The 21,206-nt window shown below is 37.5% G+C and overlaps 3 protein-coding genes across 7 annotated transcripts in view; 2 read left to right on the top strand and 1 right to left on the bottom strand.

Moving 5' to 3' along the window:
• Nucleotides 1-3,246, top strand: part of CKAP5 (cytoskeleton associated protein 5) — an 89,891-nt gene extending 86,645 nt beyond the window's left edge. For all 5 annotated transcript variants that reach the window (XM_087951327.1, XM_026671234.2, XM_087951329.1 and 2 more), the window contains one exon: nucleotides 418-3,246. In XM_087951327.1, the coding sequence (XP_087807453.1) occupies nucleotides 418-663 (246 nt within the window). In that variant the 3' untranslated portion in view covers nucleotides 664-3,246. The remainder of the gene's footprint in view (nucleotides 1-417) is intronic.
• A 1,457-nt stretch (nucleotides 3,247-4,703) lies between these two features.
• F2 (coagulation factor II, thrombin) overlaps nucleotides 4,704-21,206 on the bottom strand; it is a 28,643-nt gene continuing 12,140 nt past the window's right edge. Inside the window, exons 9-14 of the mRNA XM_026671237.2 lie at nucleotides 19,789-19,915; nucleotides 19,291-19,458; nucleotides 17,251-17,424; nucleotides 7,826-8,004; nucleotides 5,660-5,730; nucleotides 4,704-4,959 (exon numbers count right to left, since the gene is read on the bottom strand). Of these exons, the coding sequence (XP_026527022.2) occupies nucleotides 4,822-4,959; nucleotides 5,660-5,730; nucleotides 7,826-8,004; nucleotides 17,251-17,424; nucleotides 19,291-19,458; nucleotides 19,789-19,915 (857 nt within the window). The 3' untranslated portion in view covers nucleotides 4,704-4,821. The remainder of the gene's footprint in view (nucleotides 4,960-5,659; nucleotides 5,731-7,825; nucleotides 8,005-17,250; nucleotides 17,425-19,290; nucleotides 19,459-19,788; nucleotides 19,916-21,206) is intronic.
• On the top strand, nucleotides 11,996-12,985 carry LOC148133367 (uncharacterized). The gene has a single exon (XM_087951330.1). It carries the CDS (start codon nucleotides 12,012-12,014, stop codon nucleotides 12,978-12,980), a length of 969 nt encoding a protein of 322 aa, XP_087807456.1. The 5' UTR covers nucleotides 11,996-12,011; the 3' UTR covers nucleotides 12,981-12,985.

Raw genomic sequence — 21,206 nt, 5'->3', positions numbered from 1 at the left:
AAAGGGTTTACCAGCCTTTAAGCACCATTGCAAAAAAATAAATAAATCTTGAGTTATAGCACAAATCTAACTTCACTCTTTTTGGTTAGTGGTGATATTTTTTCAGTGTATGTCATAAGTTTAATATTGTATCAGCATAGATGAAGATAATGAGCAAGACTGCATACTCCATGCTTTAAAAAACATTGCAAGAAAATATCAATTCCGTTTATGATCTTGGCCATAGTGAAGATAAAGAATAGGATAATTTTTTTAGCATCCTTTCATTTCACGTATATATTTTACATTTCTAAAACTTAAGTAAATCTCCCAAGAAGATTAGTTATAGTGGTATTGTTAGAGCCAACCTTGGTAAAGATTTGGTAAAAATATGAGAAGTACTTTTTGAATAAGAGTTTTCAATATCTTTCCTCACAGCAAGAAGACAGAGCATCACTGGCCACCACACTGTCCAAGCCATCAGTCCCCACTGTTGCATCCTCTACAGATATGCTCCACAGTAAGCTTTCCCAGCTCCGCGAATCACGGGAACAATACCAGCACATTGATCTGGACTCCAATCAGACCCATGCTGGCATTGGAAGTACCACTTCCTCTTCTACAGCATCCAATATTGATGACTTGAAAAAAAGACTGGAGAGAATAAAAAGCAGTCGCAAGTGAAATTGCGTGAGACGGTTTGGCTATTGCAGAGCTATCCATCTTTAGTTGACTAAATTAGAAGTCTTCATAGTTAAGTGGCCTCATGCAGGCCTTATGTATACAAACTGGTTCTGTGTATAATACAGCAGATCTTGGAGGAGGATCCAAGTCAATGTGGCACAAATCTTTGTATATATTTTGCTTCTTTGTGAGCATTTCTTGACCGTAGAAGAGAGTCCGTGTATTAGTTTTCGTGTACAGAGCTGTAAACAATTCTCTTGCTCAGTCCAATTTCTTAAAACTTGGTTTTATTTGTTAAGTTGTCTTATCTTAGCTCGCTTAAATTTTAGAAACTTTTAGTTGCATTCATTTTTAATTTTGTGAATTACATCTCCATATAATCCTTGAGCTGTTTCTGTATGGACGCATGGCATGAAGCAAGTAATTTAAGTGTCTTTTTGTAAATAAAGTTTGCATTAACTCTCTGTGGGAGCAGCAGTGACTTGATGGCAAATGTTCATCCATGTTCCTAATTGCTATTGTGACTCCACATTTTAATTGTTAAGTGAGTGTGTGTATGAGTCACTATAGCAAGTGAACTTTCATTGGGAAAACAAGGAGAAGCTGAGATACTAATGTACAAATGTGTTCCAGATGAAGGAAATGTTTAATATTAATAATATTGTGCTTACAGAAAACTCTTGACCCAAAGCCCGAACATTTTATATCTCAGACAATATCTTCCAGATCTTTTCCTAGAATCTTAATTGAGGACTGGTTTTAAACCTTTTTGAATATTAGATTTCCTCAAGATAGTAGAAGTATTCTGAACTTAAGATGGGCAAACAATTAGTTTTTTCTTAATGTTACTATAATCGTGATGAATCCATTTTCTCTTTCTATCCCAGAAGCTGCTAGCAAGTTTGTATGAAATATATCACCAGAAATTGTAATAATGACTGAAATATTTGGGACTCTATTTCCAAAATTATTGTGCTTTGAAGTGAATGGATATTGTGACCATTGAAGATCACACTATTTGTCACAATATCCATCCACTTCAGAGCACAATTGTTAGAGTTGTGAGAAATTATCTGGCTAACTTACATCTCCTTTATTCATGATTGCCTCATAAGATCTCTTCCTCCGGGTGTCATAACACAGAGTTTCTGTAGGCTCTTTAGCACCTTCCATGTTCCTACTATATGTCCCGTATCATACTTCCTGGAGTATCAGTTGCTTATATGTCTGACATAGATTTCATTTACATCTTTATGCCTGTTAAGCTTTGGCTGATGGCACTGGTGCTATACAGTAACAGTTCTATATTGCAACCAATCAAGCTTGGTAATAATCTGTAAAAATATAATTGGTCAGTAGGTGCATATATGATATGTAATCTGGTGGAAAATTGGTGTAATAAGCCTAATTATCTGTAATATGTAGATTTTCTTACTTAGAAGATTATCTCCACTTGCCTTGAAACCTATTCTAATTTGCAGCCTTTTCAGCTGAAGAATGAATCAGCACCTATCTAAGTGGGTAAAATATCTTGTGTTCAAAAACCACAATAATAATTTGCTAGCACTATGATGGGCCTTGAAATGGTGCCAAAATATATGTATTTTGCTAACATAGTTTTCTTCTGGTACATTATTTGAAATAGTAACAAATCCTTACTTTTTCAATAATATACAAGAGTTCACTTATAGAATCTGGAGATAAACATAAATATTCGGGTATTAGAAATAATATTTGGAAGTGAAGCCTTTGAACTAAAATATATTAGCCATGTTGATTAACAATGCACTTAGCTTCTTTCCTTTTCTCCTTACAGTGTGTGGCTTTTAACATTTTGATAATACCATTTTAATATTGATTTCCAAAATGCTGCATAGCATTTAAACCATTCTTAGCTTTAACTTAGAACTAATGGAGATGTTTCTACAGGACATTTGAATAAATGTTACCTTTTACCATTAGTTTCTCTGAACTTCCTGAATCTTGGTGATACAATGTTTCAGTGGAGTAACTATGAAATCTTTTCTAGAAAAGATAGAACTAAATTTTTTTGTCAGTGGTTCAGAGGATGACATTTTCTCAGTTACTATATAGAGAACATATTTCTTGGTTATCAGCTTTGTTACTTAATGGATGCTTATGTAATATATTCAGTTTCTTCTTCTGTCTTTATAGAGCTTCACTTAGTAAGTGGAGAAATGTTTGCTGCTGTATTAAAAGTGACTGACAGCTCTAAAAATAGTGAAGTCATTGCATTGTTGCTGCTATGAGTTTCTCCGAAGAGAAGGAGTTTTGTTTTATTCTGCTCATCTATAATGTGTCCTATTTAATGCAAAGTGGGCTATGTGTTTGATTATTGGCTTCCACTTTTCCTTTTTGGGTTGAATGAATAGTAGAACTGGCAATATAGAAGCATACAAAGAAGCTAATTTTTGCAAAATCATCTATAACTCAACGTAGTGTACAAGTTCTGATGCAAACCTCCTGTCTGGTGGCTGGTTCTCACATTTCATTGGCACCAGCATATGAAAGTATTGATAATTCAGCTAGTTCCAATGTCAGCATCACAATTCCATCAGACCATTGGAAGAAGAAGTACTATGTGACTGGCTCTGCTTCCTTTTACAAGGGGACCTATGATAAAATTATTTTTTTCAGAAGAAATCATGTTATAAAAAAATATGCAAAGGCTTTTGGTATGTCCTGTTAGTGTTAAATCATGCTAGTTTGAGTTTCTCACTGAGTTTGGACATATTTTTAATAAAAGAATTTTTGCATGAAACTACAGAAATTAGAATGCTTTCCAACTAAATTAAACCAAATATCTGGTTGGTATTTACTGTATTGAAACAAATACAGTACTGTAGCATTTAATGATAGGTTAATTTTTTTCTCTCCTGATTTCTTAGGTCTTAATTTTTTTTTCATGATGTCTGTGAAACACGTATTTAGTTTCTATGCACCCAAAAGCATTGCATTAGAAGACTTCGATAGAAATTCTGTCTCTAAAATACTGTATTTGTCTAAAGTAGTAGTTTTTACTAGTTAACTCAGGGTTGTTTTTTTCCACAAGTGTTTCATTTTTAATGTCTGTTGCATAAAACTAACAGAAAAATAGTATGGGTGCAACAGTATTAATCAGTATAATAATAGATGCAGGAAAATGGGCATGCAAATTTGTCATAAATAGTTCCAAGAAAAAATTGATGCTTAGATGTTTTCTTTAACCATTTGTTGGGTGAAAAATCTAATTCAAATATCTCTGTACATTAAGAGCGTTATGTTGATGTTGTTTTTGCTTTTTTTTAATACTTCCATTACATCTATGTTTCATTTTTACCTTTTTCTTTAAATCATTGAGTGTTTGAAGTATCAGAATGTCTGTTAGAGGTTGAAGGGTATGAAGTTACAAATGAAACTGTAAATTAGCCTCTTCCAATGGATACTCCTTGATTGTTCAGGGGAAAATATTTAACTAAATAAATGCTGTTATTGCCAAACTTTAACAAACAAGCCTATCTTCTTGTTTCTGGGCTTGTGGGCATGAACCTTGGACAACACTGGTCCAAAGATGCCTTTTCAACAGCCTGCCCTTTAACGAGGTAACAACCTCTCTAACAATGGAATCAACTGTGACATTTAAGATGAAAGCTGTTGTTGCCTTTCAAGCAGAAAGGGATCTTTCTCACACAAATAGGCTGGTTTTTATCTAAATAGAATAAAACGTGGTTGAATGCAAAACCTTTGCCTATTTGTAATCTGTGCCATGTTAAAACTCTGCTACGTGTAATTTCTTTCCCTCAGAACACTTTACTTTCCAAAGAAATAGGAAAGCCAACTTCTTTCTACTTGTATTTGCTTCAGTTTCCTCTGTTAAAGGTATACATTTAGGAATGCAGAAACGTTCTGTCAGATTCGAAAGGTGAGCTTTGTGTAATCGTGGCATGGATGTCCCTTCCATTATCTGGATGATTTGGCTGATGCATTCAGTAGAAATTGCCTGCAATTGATACCAGGAAAAAAACCCCAAGTGTTTTATTTAAAAATCTTTATTCAGGAAGGACTTCGGTTTATTTTCATACGTAGGCTCTTAGTATTGTACTGTTTGATTATTCGATATCTGTAAACCAAGGTGCAAATGCAAATTTTGGTTCCTATTTAACGGCCATGTTTCTCAATAGTCTTTTGCATCCATTTCTTCAGACGGAACAGATGGGTATAGAATCCATATTTGCCATCACGATCACAACCTTCTCCCCAGGAGACAATACCTATTTGATACCACCGATTTGGACCCTGGTAGGGAGGAAAGAAGTGCCACAGAATCAAAGGCGGGGTGGGGGGACAACAGCAAATTACAAATAGCATTTGTAGGTCATTTAAAGAAACATGAACAGAACCAGTAGAAAGATTGTGTAATCTACAAGACTATAAGCAAGAAAGAGGTAGCCCATGAACATTTCTGAGTCTAGTTTTTCACTCTTATTTGAAAAGCATAGGGAAAATATTCAACAGAAAAAATTAAGGTTTATGTCAAGACAGGAACTTCAGAATTTGGGCTGTGTTAGTGAGAAGGTTCTCTCTCTTATTTTTCCAAGAAGATCCTATAGGCCCGGCTCTTACTGAGACTTCTAAACTGAGATTGAGGCAGTTGCTTTTAAAAAAAGTTTTGACATGCTGAGCTTTGTCTGAGACAGCTTGTTCTGATCTTGAGCTCCAAGTTAGCACTGCTACAATTCAAGGGCTATATCTGCTTGTGCCACACCCAATGGTAATTGTAAATTCACCTAAATTGTAAATTCCTGCTTTCCTGCTCTTAATGATATGTTTAATTAACTTGTAATGCTCTTAAAGTGAATATTTCTGAAAAGAAATGAACGGTGGCATTAGAAAGGGGAAATTGCACTCTGGTTCTTGCTGCAGACTGATGAATAGGGGGCCTGTGACACCAGCAGTATGCCCATTTTATGTTTTGTAGTCACACATAGAAACTTACCTTCATGACAAAAGGGCCCCCACTGTCACCCTCACAAGCATCTCCTCTCTTGATTTGTGCAGTACTATAACCTAAAAAAAAAGCAATTAGTAAAGAGGCTGCACTCTCCTATATTTTTTCTGTTTCTCCCCCGCCACCCTCGGCTTTTAATGTAGTTCCTGAGCTAATCAGCTTGATACTTGTGAAACAGTGTGGCCTGCTTCACTTGTTGCAATGGCTTACTTCAATTTATAAACCTAGGTTTACTTTTTTAACAATTGGAGTTATTTTCAGCTGGGTTCACTAGATTACACAGAATGCTAATTACTGGTTGTTTTCTTGTTCTGTGTAAACACAGACAATGCCTTTGGTTTGCTGGTTGGTATGCAGAAATTCTATGACTTTGTGAGGTGTTTAGCGTGTTTGCTGCCATAAGACGAACAGGCAATCATGGTTTAAATGATCGATCTATATAGAATTATTTCAAACAAATTAACTTCACAACATGCTATATTTAATATCAGATCTTTTATTATTTTTATTCCCAGGCAAAGTCTACATATTTTGGCTTAAAACATTTGGTTAAGATTCTGGAAATGATTTCTTTCAATTCATCATCTTTTGAGGGCTTTATAAAATGATGGAGTAATGAATCAAAGTCATAAAAAAAACTCTTCTATAAGGGAGATAGACAGTCTCTAAATATGGTAAAATAAAATGCAAATAATATGGCAGAAAATTAGTGATTTGTTTCATGTGAGATGATCCAGATTTTTTTTTTTCCTATTATAAACTTCAGCCCATTATGATACAACTCGTTTAAACCAGGAGTGACTTCTTAGAGAAGTTGCATTTCTGGTTGTATTTATAAATAAAGAAGTGGATGCTGCTTTACCAAAACATGTTGTTTAAAGTAATGGATGAACCTGGTCAATGTATGGCAAAAGGTGATGTGGTATAGTGCCCAAAGAAACCAGAATCAAGCCCACTCTCAGCCATGGAAATGCACTGTATGAGTTTTGGCCGGTCAATCTTGTTCAGCCTAACCTATCTGTATTACAGAAGTAAAGCTGCTTGAACACTTGGAGGAAACGAGGGATAGAAATCTAAGAAAACACTGTCTCCTAAATTAGAAACAATTTTTTACCCTCAGTTAAGTTTTGTTCAGGATATATCCAAGGCGGCTTGAGTTATGGCAGTGGTGGCTAACCTTTTTGGGCTACTGTGCCAAGAATTGTGTGTGCGCTTGCACAGTTGCGTGCCAGCACCCAGAAGGCAATGTGCATGCCTCCTGCGCATGCACGTGCAATCCTCCCATCGCCGCCCGCTTACCTGCACTGTGCCTCACAGCTGATTTTCAGCCGGTTTGAGACCTTTTTTGACCTCCCAGAGACTTGAGGAAAGCCTCTGCAGGCTTTTCAGGATGAATAATAGGCCCCTTTCGTCTTTACCGGAAATACAGGAAGTGATGAAACGAGCCTATTATTTGTCCTGAAAAGCCTGCAGAGGCTTTTCTCAAGCCTCTGGGAGGCCGAAAAAGGCCTCAAACCCGAAAATCAGCTGTGAGGCCCAAGCATGCTCAGTGAGGTAAGTTTGCCTGCGGCTCGCGTGCTGGCACAAATGGCTCTGCGTGCCATTCGCCATCACAGAGTTAGGATATGGTTCTATACTATGGATGTCAAATGTGATTGCGTGACTTTTTTGCCTTTGAAGAGGTGGGGTGGGTGGGGCCTGCGCATGATGCATCCTGCTCACAGGGCATCAGTTTGACATCCCTGTTCTACACTGATATGTGCCATTTCTAGAGGTAAGAGAGAAAGATGTGAGAGGTTCGTTGTACAGTTTTGTAATTTGGGAGTCCTAATGGTAGGCAAATTAAAAGGATTCTTTTGTCTATACCCACTCAGTGGTGTCCATTACTGATGTATTTAGATTTGGGGAAAGACACTCAGTTACATTTGCTCACTGGAGGGCAAAGAAATGGAGGCAGGAGTAGTAATTGGATGAAAGTTGATAGTCTTCCCTCTCATACAATGAAAATAACTTTCCTTCATCCTATTGGCCAACTGCTGTTTCTTACGTAGTGGGCCTTGAAAGCTGTTATTTGAACTGATCAGTACCCGACTGCATACACACAAAGAATCATGCCTACTTCTGTCTCCGCATCAAGTACCTAAGAAAACTCACCTGCACAGAACATGTTGTCTGTGACTTTAATATTTGTGGATGCCTTACAGATGTCCCGGCTCACAATGGGGAGATTCACCTCCTGCAGCACGCTTGGTAGTTGTCGTGCCCCTGTACCCCAGGTGTCAAACAGATTACCCCAACCAGTAACACGGCCTTTATATCCTGCTAGAAATAGGCTACGGAACAAAAGTGGAGTTGATTAAAAGATTTTGGAGAGCCTAGAGTGAGGTAGATGAATTAAGTAATAGAGATATGGTGGTTCATTAATACCAAAAGCATTTAGACTTATACCCCTTCATAGTCCTCTCTAAGCAGTTTACAGAGTCAGCATATTGCTCTCAATAATTTTACTGACCTCGGAAGCATGGAAGGTTGAGTCAACCTTGAGCCTGGTGACATTTGAACTGCCAAATTGCAGGATGTCCGCAGTCAGCAGAAATAGCCTGCAGTACTCATTCTAACCACTACGCCACCTATCATTAAAACAGGTCATTTATATTTGCCCAATCTGGGCAGTATGATGACCTTCCCTGCAAGTAGGACCAATAATCCTTGGTCATCATACCTAACTATATTCCAAGGAGTTGTGAAACCATATAAGATTTTGCATTTGACGGTCTTTTTCAGACAAAGGCAGGGGTGAGATTCAAATTTTTTAACAACCGGTTCTGTGGGCGTGGCTTAGTTGGTGGGTGTGGCTTGGTGGTCATATGACTGGGTGGATGTGGCTTGGTGGTCATGTTATTGGCTGGGCGTGCCAACTCAGTATCACTCACATCGAGGCACGCATCTCCTCACCTGGCCTCATGACTGTGAGGATGCTGGAACAGTCGTAAGTGTGAAAAATAGTCATAAGTCACTTTTTTCAGTGCCATTGTAATTTTGAATGGTCACTCCACACAAGCAAAGTACCAGCAAAGGAAGGGAAAAAAACTCCACAGAATTTCCTGAGACAGGAAGTCTAGTCCTGCCAAGAATATAATAAGGGTTAATGGAGAGGCAGTTTCTGTAAGCAACACCAGAATGTTTCCTTCCTGTCTTCCTTACAGGATTAGGCCAGTAATTTCTTCTAACAACAGGTTCTCCAAACTGCTTAGAATGTTAACTGGTTCTAGTGAATAGGGCGAACTGGTAGAATCCAACCCCTGGACAAAGGCCAGTGAGGAGTTCAAACATGCAAAAGCTCTGCATTGCTTCTTAAGGATGCTACCACTTATTACCATTATTTCTTATCATCCTTCTCTTTCCTTGAATATGATCTTTGTGCCAAAGGACTAATACTTCCTACAGAGTTCTATCCTTTTGTCCCACAAAGGACTGAAAATGCCTTAGATCTTGGCCCCAGCAATCCTAACACAGCTAATCTATGCATGCCTCTTGCATCATCTTTGGCTTTATTTCTTCCAAGCTAGCGAATGTGAATACTGATTTTCTCATTATTATTTTTTGTTACCCTAAAGAAACAACTCTACAGACTGCTAAGAATATCCTTGGTGTTCTCTAAGCTTGGTTGTTTTCTTGAAGATCTTTCATCACCCAACTAGGCTTACCAAGATAGCACTGAAGACATTACCTAGTTGGTAATGAAACATCTCAGAGTACCAAGAACTTCATAGTTCAACCCTGAATTACAAATAATCTCTTCTAGTGAGATGGTTAGGGGTTAGAAATTAGTAGTAGTTATGGAACTAAATTTCTTATTATTTATTTGAATATCACATAGCGCTAAGCCCACCCGTATTGCCACCCTTTGAAGAGAAAGAGCTAGGTTTCTCAAATCTTGCCATCAAAATATGTTTTACTTTTAGATTTTTACCATCTTGTGGACTGTGAGATTTGAATTTATTGAATGCATCCGATGGTCACTCTGACATCCGCTGAATTCCTGCTTCAGACTATAAATTGTCTAGCTTCTCCTGAATTTAACATATTCAGCCCCATTATTACTGCTTCCTTTAATGCATATGATAACGAAATCTTTACAATTGTGTATCCTCTCACTTTTGAACACCTCCACACATTGGCTCTTTATGGTGTACCCATATTTAGTTCAGCCTTTGTTGCATACTTCCAATCTTTGCATTATCATGCCAGAATCACAAATTGCTCATCCAGGGTCTTGCCTTTTATAAGCACCACTGTGAATATCTGCAAAGACTAAATGTTCCTTCGCAGAGACTGAAGAATACCGCAATCCTTCCTGCTTGTGAGAGTGTGAAAAGATTAGGACAGACTCTGTTGCCCGTATAAAGATTAAAGTGCTAGACAGTGGCTTTGTTTGGCAGCAAGATACCAGGGAAAAAACTCACAAGACATTCCAGTATCGATAAAATTGAGATAAGGAGTAAGAATAAGTTGCAAAAGGAAAGAGAAAGTGAGAGGGAGAAAAAAAGACTTGATTTCTTATATATAGAAAAAACATACTGATTTTGTAAATAATGCATATGAATCATAGAGTCATGGGGCTAGAAAGGATTTTGGAGGTCGTCTAGTCCAATATATCGTATCTAATATTAGATCATACAACTGTACCTCATTAGTATATGTGTATCAGAAAAAAATCCATGGGTGGCAAGGCAAGGACGGTTAGAGGGGCAGAAATCCGCTCGCGGCTCTAGCTATCCTCCTCTTGAGTTTGGTGCGATCTTTCGGGGTGCTCGGGTCTCAGAGAGACCCGTGCCAGTGTGGGGGAACCTCAGGCTGTAGTGTGGGGAAAGCAACCCCCCTGCAACGAAGAGGAAGCCCTCCAGAGCCCAACGATCAAGAACAGCCTCCTGTCAATGGAGGCTCCGAAGTCCGGACTGCCACCGATGTGAAGGAAAGAGTGAGTGAAAGTTTGCAAGTTCGTGGGGAAAGAGAGTCGTGGCTAAAGTCAGTGGCGGAGAAGATAATTGACTGATAATAGACTGGTTTCAGGCTGTTATATACTGTGCGAATGTCTGCCGTGAGCCCTAAGAGAAAGCAGCTATAAGAGAATTGGTTTAGTGAAAGTGAAGGGGCTCGGCAGGCAGAAGAGAGTCGGAAATAATAAAGAATTAAAGAGAAATTTGGAATTTGGAAGACCAACACTAGGGAGTGACTAAAAAGATTCTGTTATCACTAACATTTGGATTGACGCTATTAAACCGGAGCCAGAAGCAGAACGAAGCCGATAGGAAAAAAAAAGACAGAGCGGCGCCATAGGCGGTATTTAGAACGCTGAAGTGGCTACAACAAAGTAACAGATTCAACTGTCTGAAGGGATACAATTTATTCTACAAACTCCGGGAAGATTGAGAACTTGTTCTATCGGAGACAGTTCCTTTCTCTATTTGAAGGAGATCAGAACATTTGATTTAAGGAACACTAAAATACAAGTAAAGTTGGAAGTCTTTGAACGAGTGGGAACATTGCTTACTGGCAGCTGTTACTCAGCAAATTTTCATTTGTCATTTCCGGTGTGCTCGAAGTGAAAGCTCCCAAAGTGAAAAGCGGAAACAAAAAAATTCTTATCTTTGGAACTTTCCTCTTTCTTTTCCTCTATCCTTTTCTGTGTGTACATACTCTCTTCTTCTCTATTTGTTGATGGTATGCTATGTTGAAATATGCTTGCTTTTTTTTTTTTTTGATTTCCTCTCGATAAATATGTACATTTAGTAAAGAAATATTAGAGTGTTAAAATATTGGATTAATTAATTTAGTTAAGTTATTAATAATAGAGATTGTTATAATTTGAATGGGAATATAGGGGAGACAGTAAGAATATTAAGCATCAGTTATTTAACAATTTTAGAGCTCTCTAGACCAATATTATATTTTATTGTGTGAGTATATCTGTGAATGCGATATATTGTGTAGTTAAGGTTACTTTACATTTAAGTTAAACCAGAGAAATATATATACACTTTACTAATTAGTTAAGAATATAGCTATTTAACAGATTGATAGATCTTGGTCAATTTCAGTTATAGAACTAAGAATACTGAATGCCAATTTGGAATAATATATTTAGCATTGTACAACAACAAAAACAAATCTTAAAGGAAATGACTACTACAACTACTACTGCACTGAAATCTGGTAGGAAGGTTAACCCCACAATAACAACTACTTTGGCAACAACTTCACCTATGGCACAAAAAAACAATAGAGGAAACTACCAATAGAGAAGCAAACTAGCATCTCGAATGCGAACATTCAAGTAATGTTTCTAACCTTACAGGACTCATTGACAAGATTGCAAGAAACAATGACTAAAAACCACAGTGAAACAAGGGCAGATATTAACGAACTGAAGGAAGAGATGGGGAAACTAAAGACAGAAATGAAAGCGGACATTTCCAAAGTAGAGGATAAAGTGGGGGTGTTGCAGCAGGCCTTGGAGAAAAACGAAGTTATAATAAAAGAGGTAGAGAAAAGAACCGAACGAACGGAAAGGGAATTAGAAAGGGTGGATGAAGATCTTAAAAGCATGAGCAAAGAAATGGAGGACTCCCTGGTCCTCCTAGAAATGGACAAGGCAGCAACTTACCTAAGATTCCAAAATGTGGCAGAATCAAAAGAGGAAGACCTGGAATACTTGATGGCAGAAATACTGGCCGGTTTATTGAAGATGGATAAAGATGACATTCAAAAAGAGTTTGATGAAGTCTACCGGGTCAATACAAACTATGCAAGACGCCACAAATGTTCTAGGGAAGTACACATACGATTTACCAGAAGATGTGTCCGAGACATGATATATAGAACCTCAAGAGACAAAACAATAACGTACAAAGAGAAAGAAATTGTGATCCTTAAACAGATACCGAGGAGAATAAGGGAACAAAGGCGTGACTATAAATTTCTGGCAGCATATTTGAATCAAAAAAGAATTACATTTAAATGGCTTATTCCAGAAGGAATGCTAGTGTCGTGGAAAGAGAGGAAAATCAAAATAGACACTATGGAAAAAGCCCAGGATTTTTACGAACGGATGGTGGGCCCACAGGAGCAAAGTAGGGAGGAATTGGACACAAATTCCCAAGAAGAATATGGTGGACATAAAAATAGAACTGGAATGGTAGGAAACCAAGAGAATACTCATCCACAACAAAAGACAGAAGGAACCACATTAACACAAGTGCAAGAAGAGAGAGGAATTGTTACACGACAAAGAGCGAAACAAAACTAAATAGATGGGAGAGGGGAAAAAATTACTATCAATAAACATAAATGGTTTAAATTCGACAAGAGAAAAAGGATATTATCTAAATTAATTAAACAAAATGCAGATATAACGTGCCTGCAAGAAACCCATATAAAAAAGAAGGATGAAAAATATTTAGAATGCCCGAAATTAGGAAAGTTATTTACCACACCAGCGGATGAGGAGGAAAAGAAGGGAATCGCAGTATATTTGAAAGAGGACTTGAAATCAGAGCTAATATGGTCAGACTCAGAAGGAAGGACTCTGGGTTTGCAGATCTGGATTAATGACATTCCAATTCTTTTAGTAGTAATTTATGCCCCAAATGGAGATCAAAAAGAGTTTTTTAAACACCTATATAGAAAACTGGTTGAATTGCAAAAAAGAAACATTTGCATAGTAGGAGACTTCAACTCCATTGCTGATTTCCAAAAAGATCACAGTAATACCAGGAAGAACAAAAAGGGGAAGAGAGAGCTCCCCAAGATCTGTAGGGAAATGATGAAAGAGCTAAATCTAACAGATATATGGAGAAGATTACATCCTGAAAAAAGACAATTTACATTTTATTCAAATCCCCACCAAATATGGACACGGATCGACATGGCATGGATGAATGGGTAAATAGCAAACGAGACAAAAGAAGTGGAAATTTTGCCTAACGAATGGGCAGACCATAATCCAATACAGGTAATATGGAAGGGCAGGGCAAAACCAAAGAAAAGATGGACCTTAAACACTCAATTAATAAGAGAGAAAGAATACATTAACAAATTAAAGGAGGAATTAAATTTTTTTTATAAAAGAAAACGATAATGGAGAAACCACGAAACAAAATGTTTGGGATACGATGAAGGCGGTAATAAGAGGTATAACAATCTCTTATAACGCCAAAAGAAACAAGGAAAAATACTCCCAACAAAACAAATTACAACAAAGAATTAAGGAGCTAGAAACCCTTCTACAAAATAACCCAAAAGAACCCAAACTGCAAAATCAGATAAGAATAGCCAAACACAAATTGAATTTAATTGATCAAGAGAAAATGACCATGAATTTGAATTTAACCAGACAAACCTATTTTGAACATGCCAACAAGCCAGGAAGATGGCTATCTTATAAATTAAAAAAAAAGAAAGAGAAGAGATTGATATATCAGTTAATAGATAGCAAGGGAGATACATACCAGGAAATAGAACAGAAAAAAGAAATCACTTATAAATATTTTGAAGATCTATATAAAAAGAGGATGTTAGCGAAGATAGAATAAGGAATTATCTAGATGAAGTAAAGGATAAGGCAATTGGGGAAGAAATGGCTGAATTACTAAATAAAGACATTACTGAATCGGAATTGAAATCAGCAATAAAGAACCAGAAAAATAATAAAACCCCGGGCCCCGATGGGATCCCAGGAGAACTGTACAAGGCAATAGCAGATCAAATCGGACCACTTATGGTGGAAGTCTTCAATGACATTTTACTGGCAGTCAGGATGCCGGACTCATGGAGGGGGGCGTTGATTTCGCTGATCCCGAAGGAGGATACAGATCCCAGATATATAAACAACTACAGGCCGATTTCACTCTTAAATACTGATTACAAAATATTCACACTTATTATAGCAAACAGATTAAAAAGGATGTTAAATCTGTATATACATGAAGACCAAAATGGATTTCTCCCAACTAGGCAAATAAAGAACAATTTAAGAATAGCATTAGACGTACTAGAATTCTACGAAGCCCACCCCGAGAAACAAGTAGCACTTATGTTCCTAGACACAGAGAAGGCTTTCGACAATCTAAATTGGCAATTTTTAATTCAAAAAATTTATAATTTGAATTTGGGCACCAAATTTGAAAATATAACAACTATATATGACACACAACAAGCTAATATAATAGTAAATGGGGAATGCACTTGCCCAATAAAGATAGAAAAAGGAGTGAGACAGGGTTGCCCACTCTCTCCCCTGCTCTTCATATTAGCATTAGAGACATTATTAACATGAATTAGGCGGAATTCAGATATAAAGGGATTAACAGTTAAGAAAGAGGAATATAAATTGCAAGCATTTGCAGATGACATGATTTTCTTTATCGAAGAACCAAAAGACGGGACCAAAATTGATGAGTGAATTAGAGAAATTCGGAGCAGTAGCAGGACTCAAAATAAATAGAAAAAAAACCAAATTAATGGCCAAAAATCTAACAAAAACAGAAAATAGAACTAGAAGAAATAATGCATATACAAGTGACAAAGAAAGTGAAATACTTAGGAATCTGGCTAACTCCACACTGTAAGACATTTAAAGAAAACAATTATGATAAACTGATACACCAGGTAAAGAAAGATTTAGAATCGTGGGGGAAACTTCAAATTTCACTACTAGGCCGAATCGCTACTATTAAAATGAACATTCTCCCCAAATTCTTGTACCTATTCCAAACGATCCCAATCAAATTACATAAAAAGTTTTTTGAAGAACTCAATAGAATAACCTTGAAATTTATTTGGCAAGGGAAAAAACCCAGAATAAATGTAAAAGCAATGCAGGATATGAAGAGCAGGGGAGGCTTAGCATTTCCAAACTGGGAGTTATATCATATGGCCACCTTGTTAGTTTGGCTGAAGGATTGGGTGAACTTAACCAACAAAAGAATACTATTTTTAGAAGGCCACGATTTACAAAGGGGGTGGCACGCCTTTTTATGGGATGTAGGGAAAACCAATCAAAAATATTTCCATAGACATTTAATCAGAGACGCACTATTAACAAATTGGAGGAAAATACAAAAAAAACATTATACAAAAATACCAGTATGGATTTCAACAATGGAGGCTATGATCCACCCAAACAATCTAGAAATTACCAAAATGATTAAATACAAAGACTTATTGGACCTACAAGGAAATTTGAAACCGAGGCAGGAACTTCAGGAGCAAGGACAAAAAATTGACCAATGGGTTTACCTTCAGATTCAAAGCAGATACAAACAAGACAAAAAAGAATTCGGAATTAACAATAAATTGCAACAATTAGATAACATTTTATTAGGATCAAATAAAAAAAAACATAACAAAATTTTATAACTACTTATTAGAAACAGAACTAGAAGAAGAAATCGTAAAAGGAAATATCGCTTGGAGTAAGAACGTAGGGCGCAGCATCACATTAGCGGAATGGGAGAAAGTTTGGGGCAGAAACAATAAGATTACCAAATCGGCAGCATACAAGGAAAATCTTTATAAAATGTTTTATAGATGGCACCTCCCCCTTTCGAGGTTAGCGAAGATGCATCCCAACATGAGTCCGCATTGCTGGAAGTGTAGGAAAAAAGAAGGAACCTTTTTCCATATGTGGTGGTCTTGTGCAGAAACCCAAAAGTATTGGAAGAAAATCAAAACTTGGTTGGAAGAAATTACAAAAGAGCAGATCGAATACAAACCAGAGTCCTTCCTATTAGGGATTTTTGATAAGCAAATCTCCAAAAAAGCTAAATACATAACAATACACATTTTAACAGCGGCCAGATTAGCCTTCGCTCAACACTGGAAACAACATCAAATTCCACCAGAAGAAATGATTATTGAAAAAATCTCAAAATGCGCAGAAATGGATAAATTGACTTTGGCGCTAAAAAACAAAGACACTTCACTATACTATGATAGCTGGAATTGTTGGTATAATTAGATTGACAAAAGATAAATTATATATCATAAGGCATAAGAGAAAAGTATTAATCCACAACAATGAGGTAGTGATATAAGTAAAGAATAGGTGTGGTTACATGACACAAGTTAAGGTTATGGAAAAAAAAGAAGATCTTGCAAACTGTAAAAATAAGAATGCTTTTAACCTTGTAACCTCCTTTTTTCTTTCTTCCTTTTTTCTTTTTCTTTCTTTTCTCAAAATTCTTTCCCTCTCTTCTTCTCCTCTTTCCTTTCCTTTCCTTTCTTTTGCTTATTTGTGTATGTACTGTGGTTGGTTTTAATTGTAAAAATTAATAAACTATATTTTTTTAAAAAAAGAAAAAAGAAAAAAAATCCATTTAATTACTGGCTGTGTGTGCATCAATTCTCGCCTCTTCCCCCTTTTGCACTGTGAGTTTGTGTCACTCATAATTGGCAGTAAAATAGTTGAATTATGCTGGCAAAAGTTTTTCTTTTCCTAACATTGGATTGATCTTCACTTACTTTAAAGCTTTTAAAAGTTTTTAAAGAAACTTTGAAGTCTTGTCTCCTCTCCTTACCTCTGAACAATTTTCTTGGTAGGCAAACATATTGGGTGTATATAATCATTGAACGGTACAGGCTTAGACAGATGCAATAGTGCAATGTCCCGATCCAGATTTTCCATCCAGTTATATTTGGGGTGGATGATGATTTTATCCAGGAACATAATCTTCTCCTTGCCCTCCTCATATCTGAAAAAGTTCCAGAGATGAGAAAAATGCAATTTTGAAATGCTAATGTCAGGACATTTTTAACCTTTCTACACTCTTTATAGTATGCACATCAAAGAGTTTAACTGACTTCCCATCCCCTTCCTCTTGTATTGGTTCTGTAACATTATGATTACTATTAACATTATTGAATGTTTATCCAGTTAAATTAGCTGTCAGCTTAATGAATAGATAAAGTTACAGCTTACTATCATTAAAAATTAAATTATGGAAACAGAGATTCAAACAGCTGTATCAACATTGTCAAGCTTTTTTTTAATTCACCAACACATAGGTTAGAAACAGAACAGTCAAGGGATATTGGGTGTGTTCATCACAGTTAATTGTTAACTGATGGTTCCTTAATATATGACCATTCTCAGTCATTCTCAATAGGAAACATTGTAAGAAGAATGATTATAAAAAAAGGCTCATTTCTTTCACCCTTGAAGCACAAGGTTACATAATCTACAACTGTAGGGGTTGTCATCAAAGGAGACCAGAGTTTTTGAGCAAGCTACGGGGTCTGCAATATCAGAGAAACTTATCTGTGCAAGCTGGTTAATGAGATGACCGAAGGGATTCGTCTCCTCTTTAAAGCGTTAATGTTGTGTCTTTGCCCGCAAGACCTGAGTCATTTCTAATCTAGAGAAATCTAAAGTGAAGTCCTGGAACTTCTCATTGCCTGCAGTTGTGAACTAAGTGGAACTATCAATAAGAGGAGCTGGGTTTAGGAGTCCCAGAATCACTAGGAGTTGGGTGGCATATACATTTAATCAATTATTATTGATTGTTGGTCATGCGGTCAACCAGATGTTTAAGCTGGATTTGGCATTTTTATCTACCAGCTGAGTCCTTCCCAAGGGTAGCCATAAAGAAATGCTGTTGTTTGATTGTGTTAGTATTGTTGCAGGACTTAAGCTGTTTCAAGTAAAGCTCTTTTGAAATTGACTGATGGTGATTTTATCAGTGCTGATGGTGTTCAAGTGGTGCTCCAGATACATTGCTATTGCAAAATATCTATTACAACTAGCACAATTTTTGCTTTTTTTTGGGGGCAGAGTCATTCTACTTCTTTTAGCAGGTCTTTGTATTTTGTGATGATATTATTATGGATGGTGGATTGAAGCATTTCATTCTTGTTGACAAGCCTGCTGCTCTGTCCCTGTGATTTCCACTTCTGCCCCACTTTCAATAGGCCACCACCTCCCAGCTAGAAAAGGGGGACGATAGAAAGCTGTTATGTGGCAGAATGTACTCTGCATTCCCAGAAGAGACGGGAGTGCATTCCAGAGGAGCAAAATACAGCAAAATTTGGATAGTTGTGTGGGAGAAAGAGAGTTAAGATAGCTGCTCCCTAGTAATTCTCAGATTATGTATGTTTAATGACTGCTCTTTAGAAGGCCAGGTGCTGAAGATGAAACTCAAATACTTTGGCCACCTAATGAGAAGGAAGGACTCACTGGAGAAGAGCCAAATGCTGGGAAAGATTGAGGGCAAAAGAAGAAAGGGACGACAGAGAATGAGTTGGCTGGATGGAGTCACTGAAGCAGTAGGCATGAGCTTAAATGGACTCCAGAGGATGGTAGAGGACAGGAAGGCCTGGAGGAACGTTGTCCATGGGGTCGCGATGGGTGGGACACAACTTCGCAACTAACAACAATGGTACAAGTAGTCTGCTTTAGTTTGGCAAGATTTCTGCCTATGAGTTAAAAAAAACCAAAACAATACAGGAAATTGCTTAGAAGAATCTCAGTGTGGCTATCTTGATTTTTGGAGCATGACAGTTATGACAGTTATGACTCAATGTATATAATTTGACTGGCTCATAACCTTTTAAGCTCTTACCGTGTCCTGCTGTGTTTGCCAATCCGTACAAGGAGGTCATCGGCTGTGTAATTTTTATCCCAGGGTGGATAGAAAATGCAATGGGCAGCCGTGAGGACCCAGCGGTTGCTGATGAGACTAGCGCCACATACCAGCTCCTGTGGTTTCTTCTTGAATAGCATGACTTGCCTAAGTACAATAAAATTAGAAATGCAGGGGGTGGGGGAGGCAACTCTTCCAGGCTTGATCATTTCATTGAAAAACTCTACAGATAAGAGACTGGATAGACCGCAATTGACTTGCATATTATCGTTTCTTTGTATTGCTACCTAGTTCCTCTTACTGCCCAAGGTTCACAAAGAGGAAAGAGGTGGAAACTACCATGGTCATACTTCTTTTAGAAGCTGCAATGGCAAGTCATATATCAACTGATACAGTCAGTGTCAGCAATCAGGCACACTCAGGAAGGAAAACAAGCAAACTCTCTCCATTCCATCTCCTTTCCACAACCAGACTTACCATGGAGCACTGCCCACATTAGCCTCTACTCCATTCACAACTCGGCCTGGCATATAGGACTCCAGGAGCTCACTCTCAGTGCTGTCCGTTTTTTTCTTTTCTTCAAACAGGGGACGGATGCCACAATCTGGAAATATAGCCCCACCCACATGTGATTGACTAGTTCACAAGTGGTCCTGTCTTTCATAAGCCAAATTTCTGCTAGGAAGAGATGATAGTGAGTGGCTAGCTCCAGGCGTAAGAACTTTTCCTGACCGGAACTGTGTGGGCAGAAATTTTTAGCTTCTCATTATTGGAATGACTACTGGAAGATGAATTGGGACATAAGAGTCTGGTCCTAGCTATCCCCTGCATGACTGACAATATTAATTTAAAATGAATGACATAAGAGTATCATTTTTATTATGTTTATATCCTGGCACTGTTCCTTTCCTTATTTAAAGTAGAGTATGCACAGAAATTGATTGGACAAGGTTTTGCTCATAGTAAAAAAAGTTACATTGATAAAGCTAGGTCTAAATGACCTTGAAAATAAAGTTGCTTCCACAAATCATCTTTTCTCTAGGTTTAATGCCTTTTGGTTGCTCACTTCTATAGAGACCTGTCTAACCTTGCCATTCTCTCCTTTTTCTTATTTTGTGGACAGAAGGTCTGATCAGTAGAATAGAGTCTTTGGAAACAATCCACAAAATGTTAAAATTCTATCAAGCTGCCTATACTGAATATTTAAATGTAATAGTTCTTGGCAAATAGGACAATGTTTTCTATCCTCTTGATCTTGGTTAAAACTATTGGATGGAAACTAATCAAAGAGAGAAGCAACCTAGTAGTAAGGAGAAATTTCTTGACAGAACAATTAATCAGTGGAACAACTTGCCTCCGGAAGTTGTAAATGCTCCAACACTGGAAGTTTTTAAGAAGAGATTGGACAAGCATTTGTCTGAAATGATGTAGGGTGTCCTGTCTAAGTTGATGGTTGGACTAGAAGACCTCCAAGGTCCCTTCCAATCCTGCTATTCTATAAAAGCTTCTAAGTTGCCCTTTCTACATTTGCCCCTCTGAATTTCTCCAAGGTCAATTTCTTTTCCCCAAGGGCCCATCTATTTTTTTTTTCTGTCTTTTAACGACCCTGTAGCAATAGCACTTACTTATATACCGCTTCACAGTGCTTTACAACCCCCTCTAAGCGATTTTATAGAGTCAGCATATTGCCTCCAACATTCTGGGTCCTCATTTTATCGACCTCAAGAAGGATGGAAGGCTTGGGCCTGGTGAGATTCGAACTGCCAAATTGCAGGCAGCCGGCAGTACTGCGTTCTAGCCACTGCACCACCATGCAGTGCAATCCCGACAGCTGAATGGAGCTGAGTGTTCACTGGACAGATGCCTTTCCTGATGCCTGTGCAGAGTTCGCAACA

This window comes from Notechis scutatus, chromosome 1, assembly GCF_049901735.1.
Source record: "Notechis scutatus isolate UNSWTSFEM ecotype Mainland chromosome 1, rNotScu1.2, whole genome shotgun sequence".
In the NCBI taxonomy this organism is placed as follows: domain Eukaryota; kingdom Metazoa; phylum Chordata; class Lepidosauria; order Squamata; family Elapidae; genus Notechis; species Notechis scutatus.
This window is presented reverse-complemented; position numbering and strand designations above follow the sequence as displayed.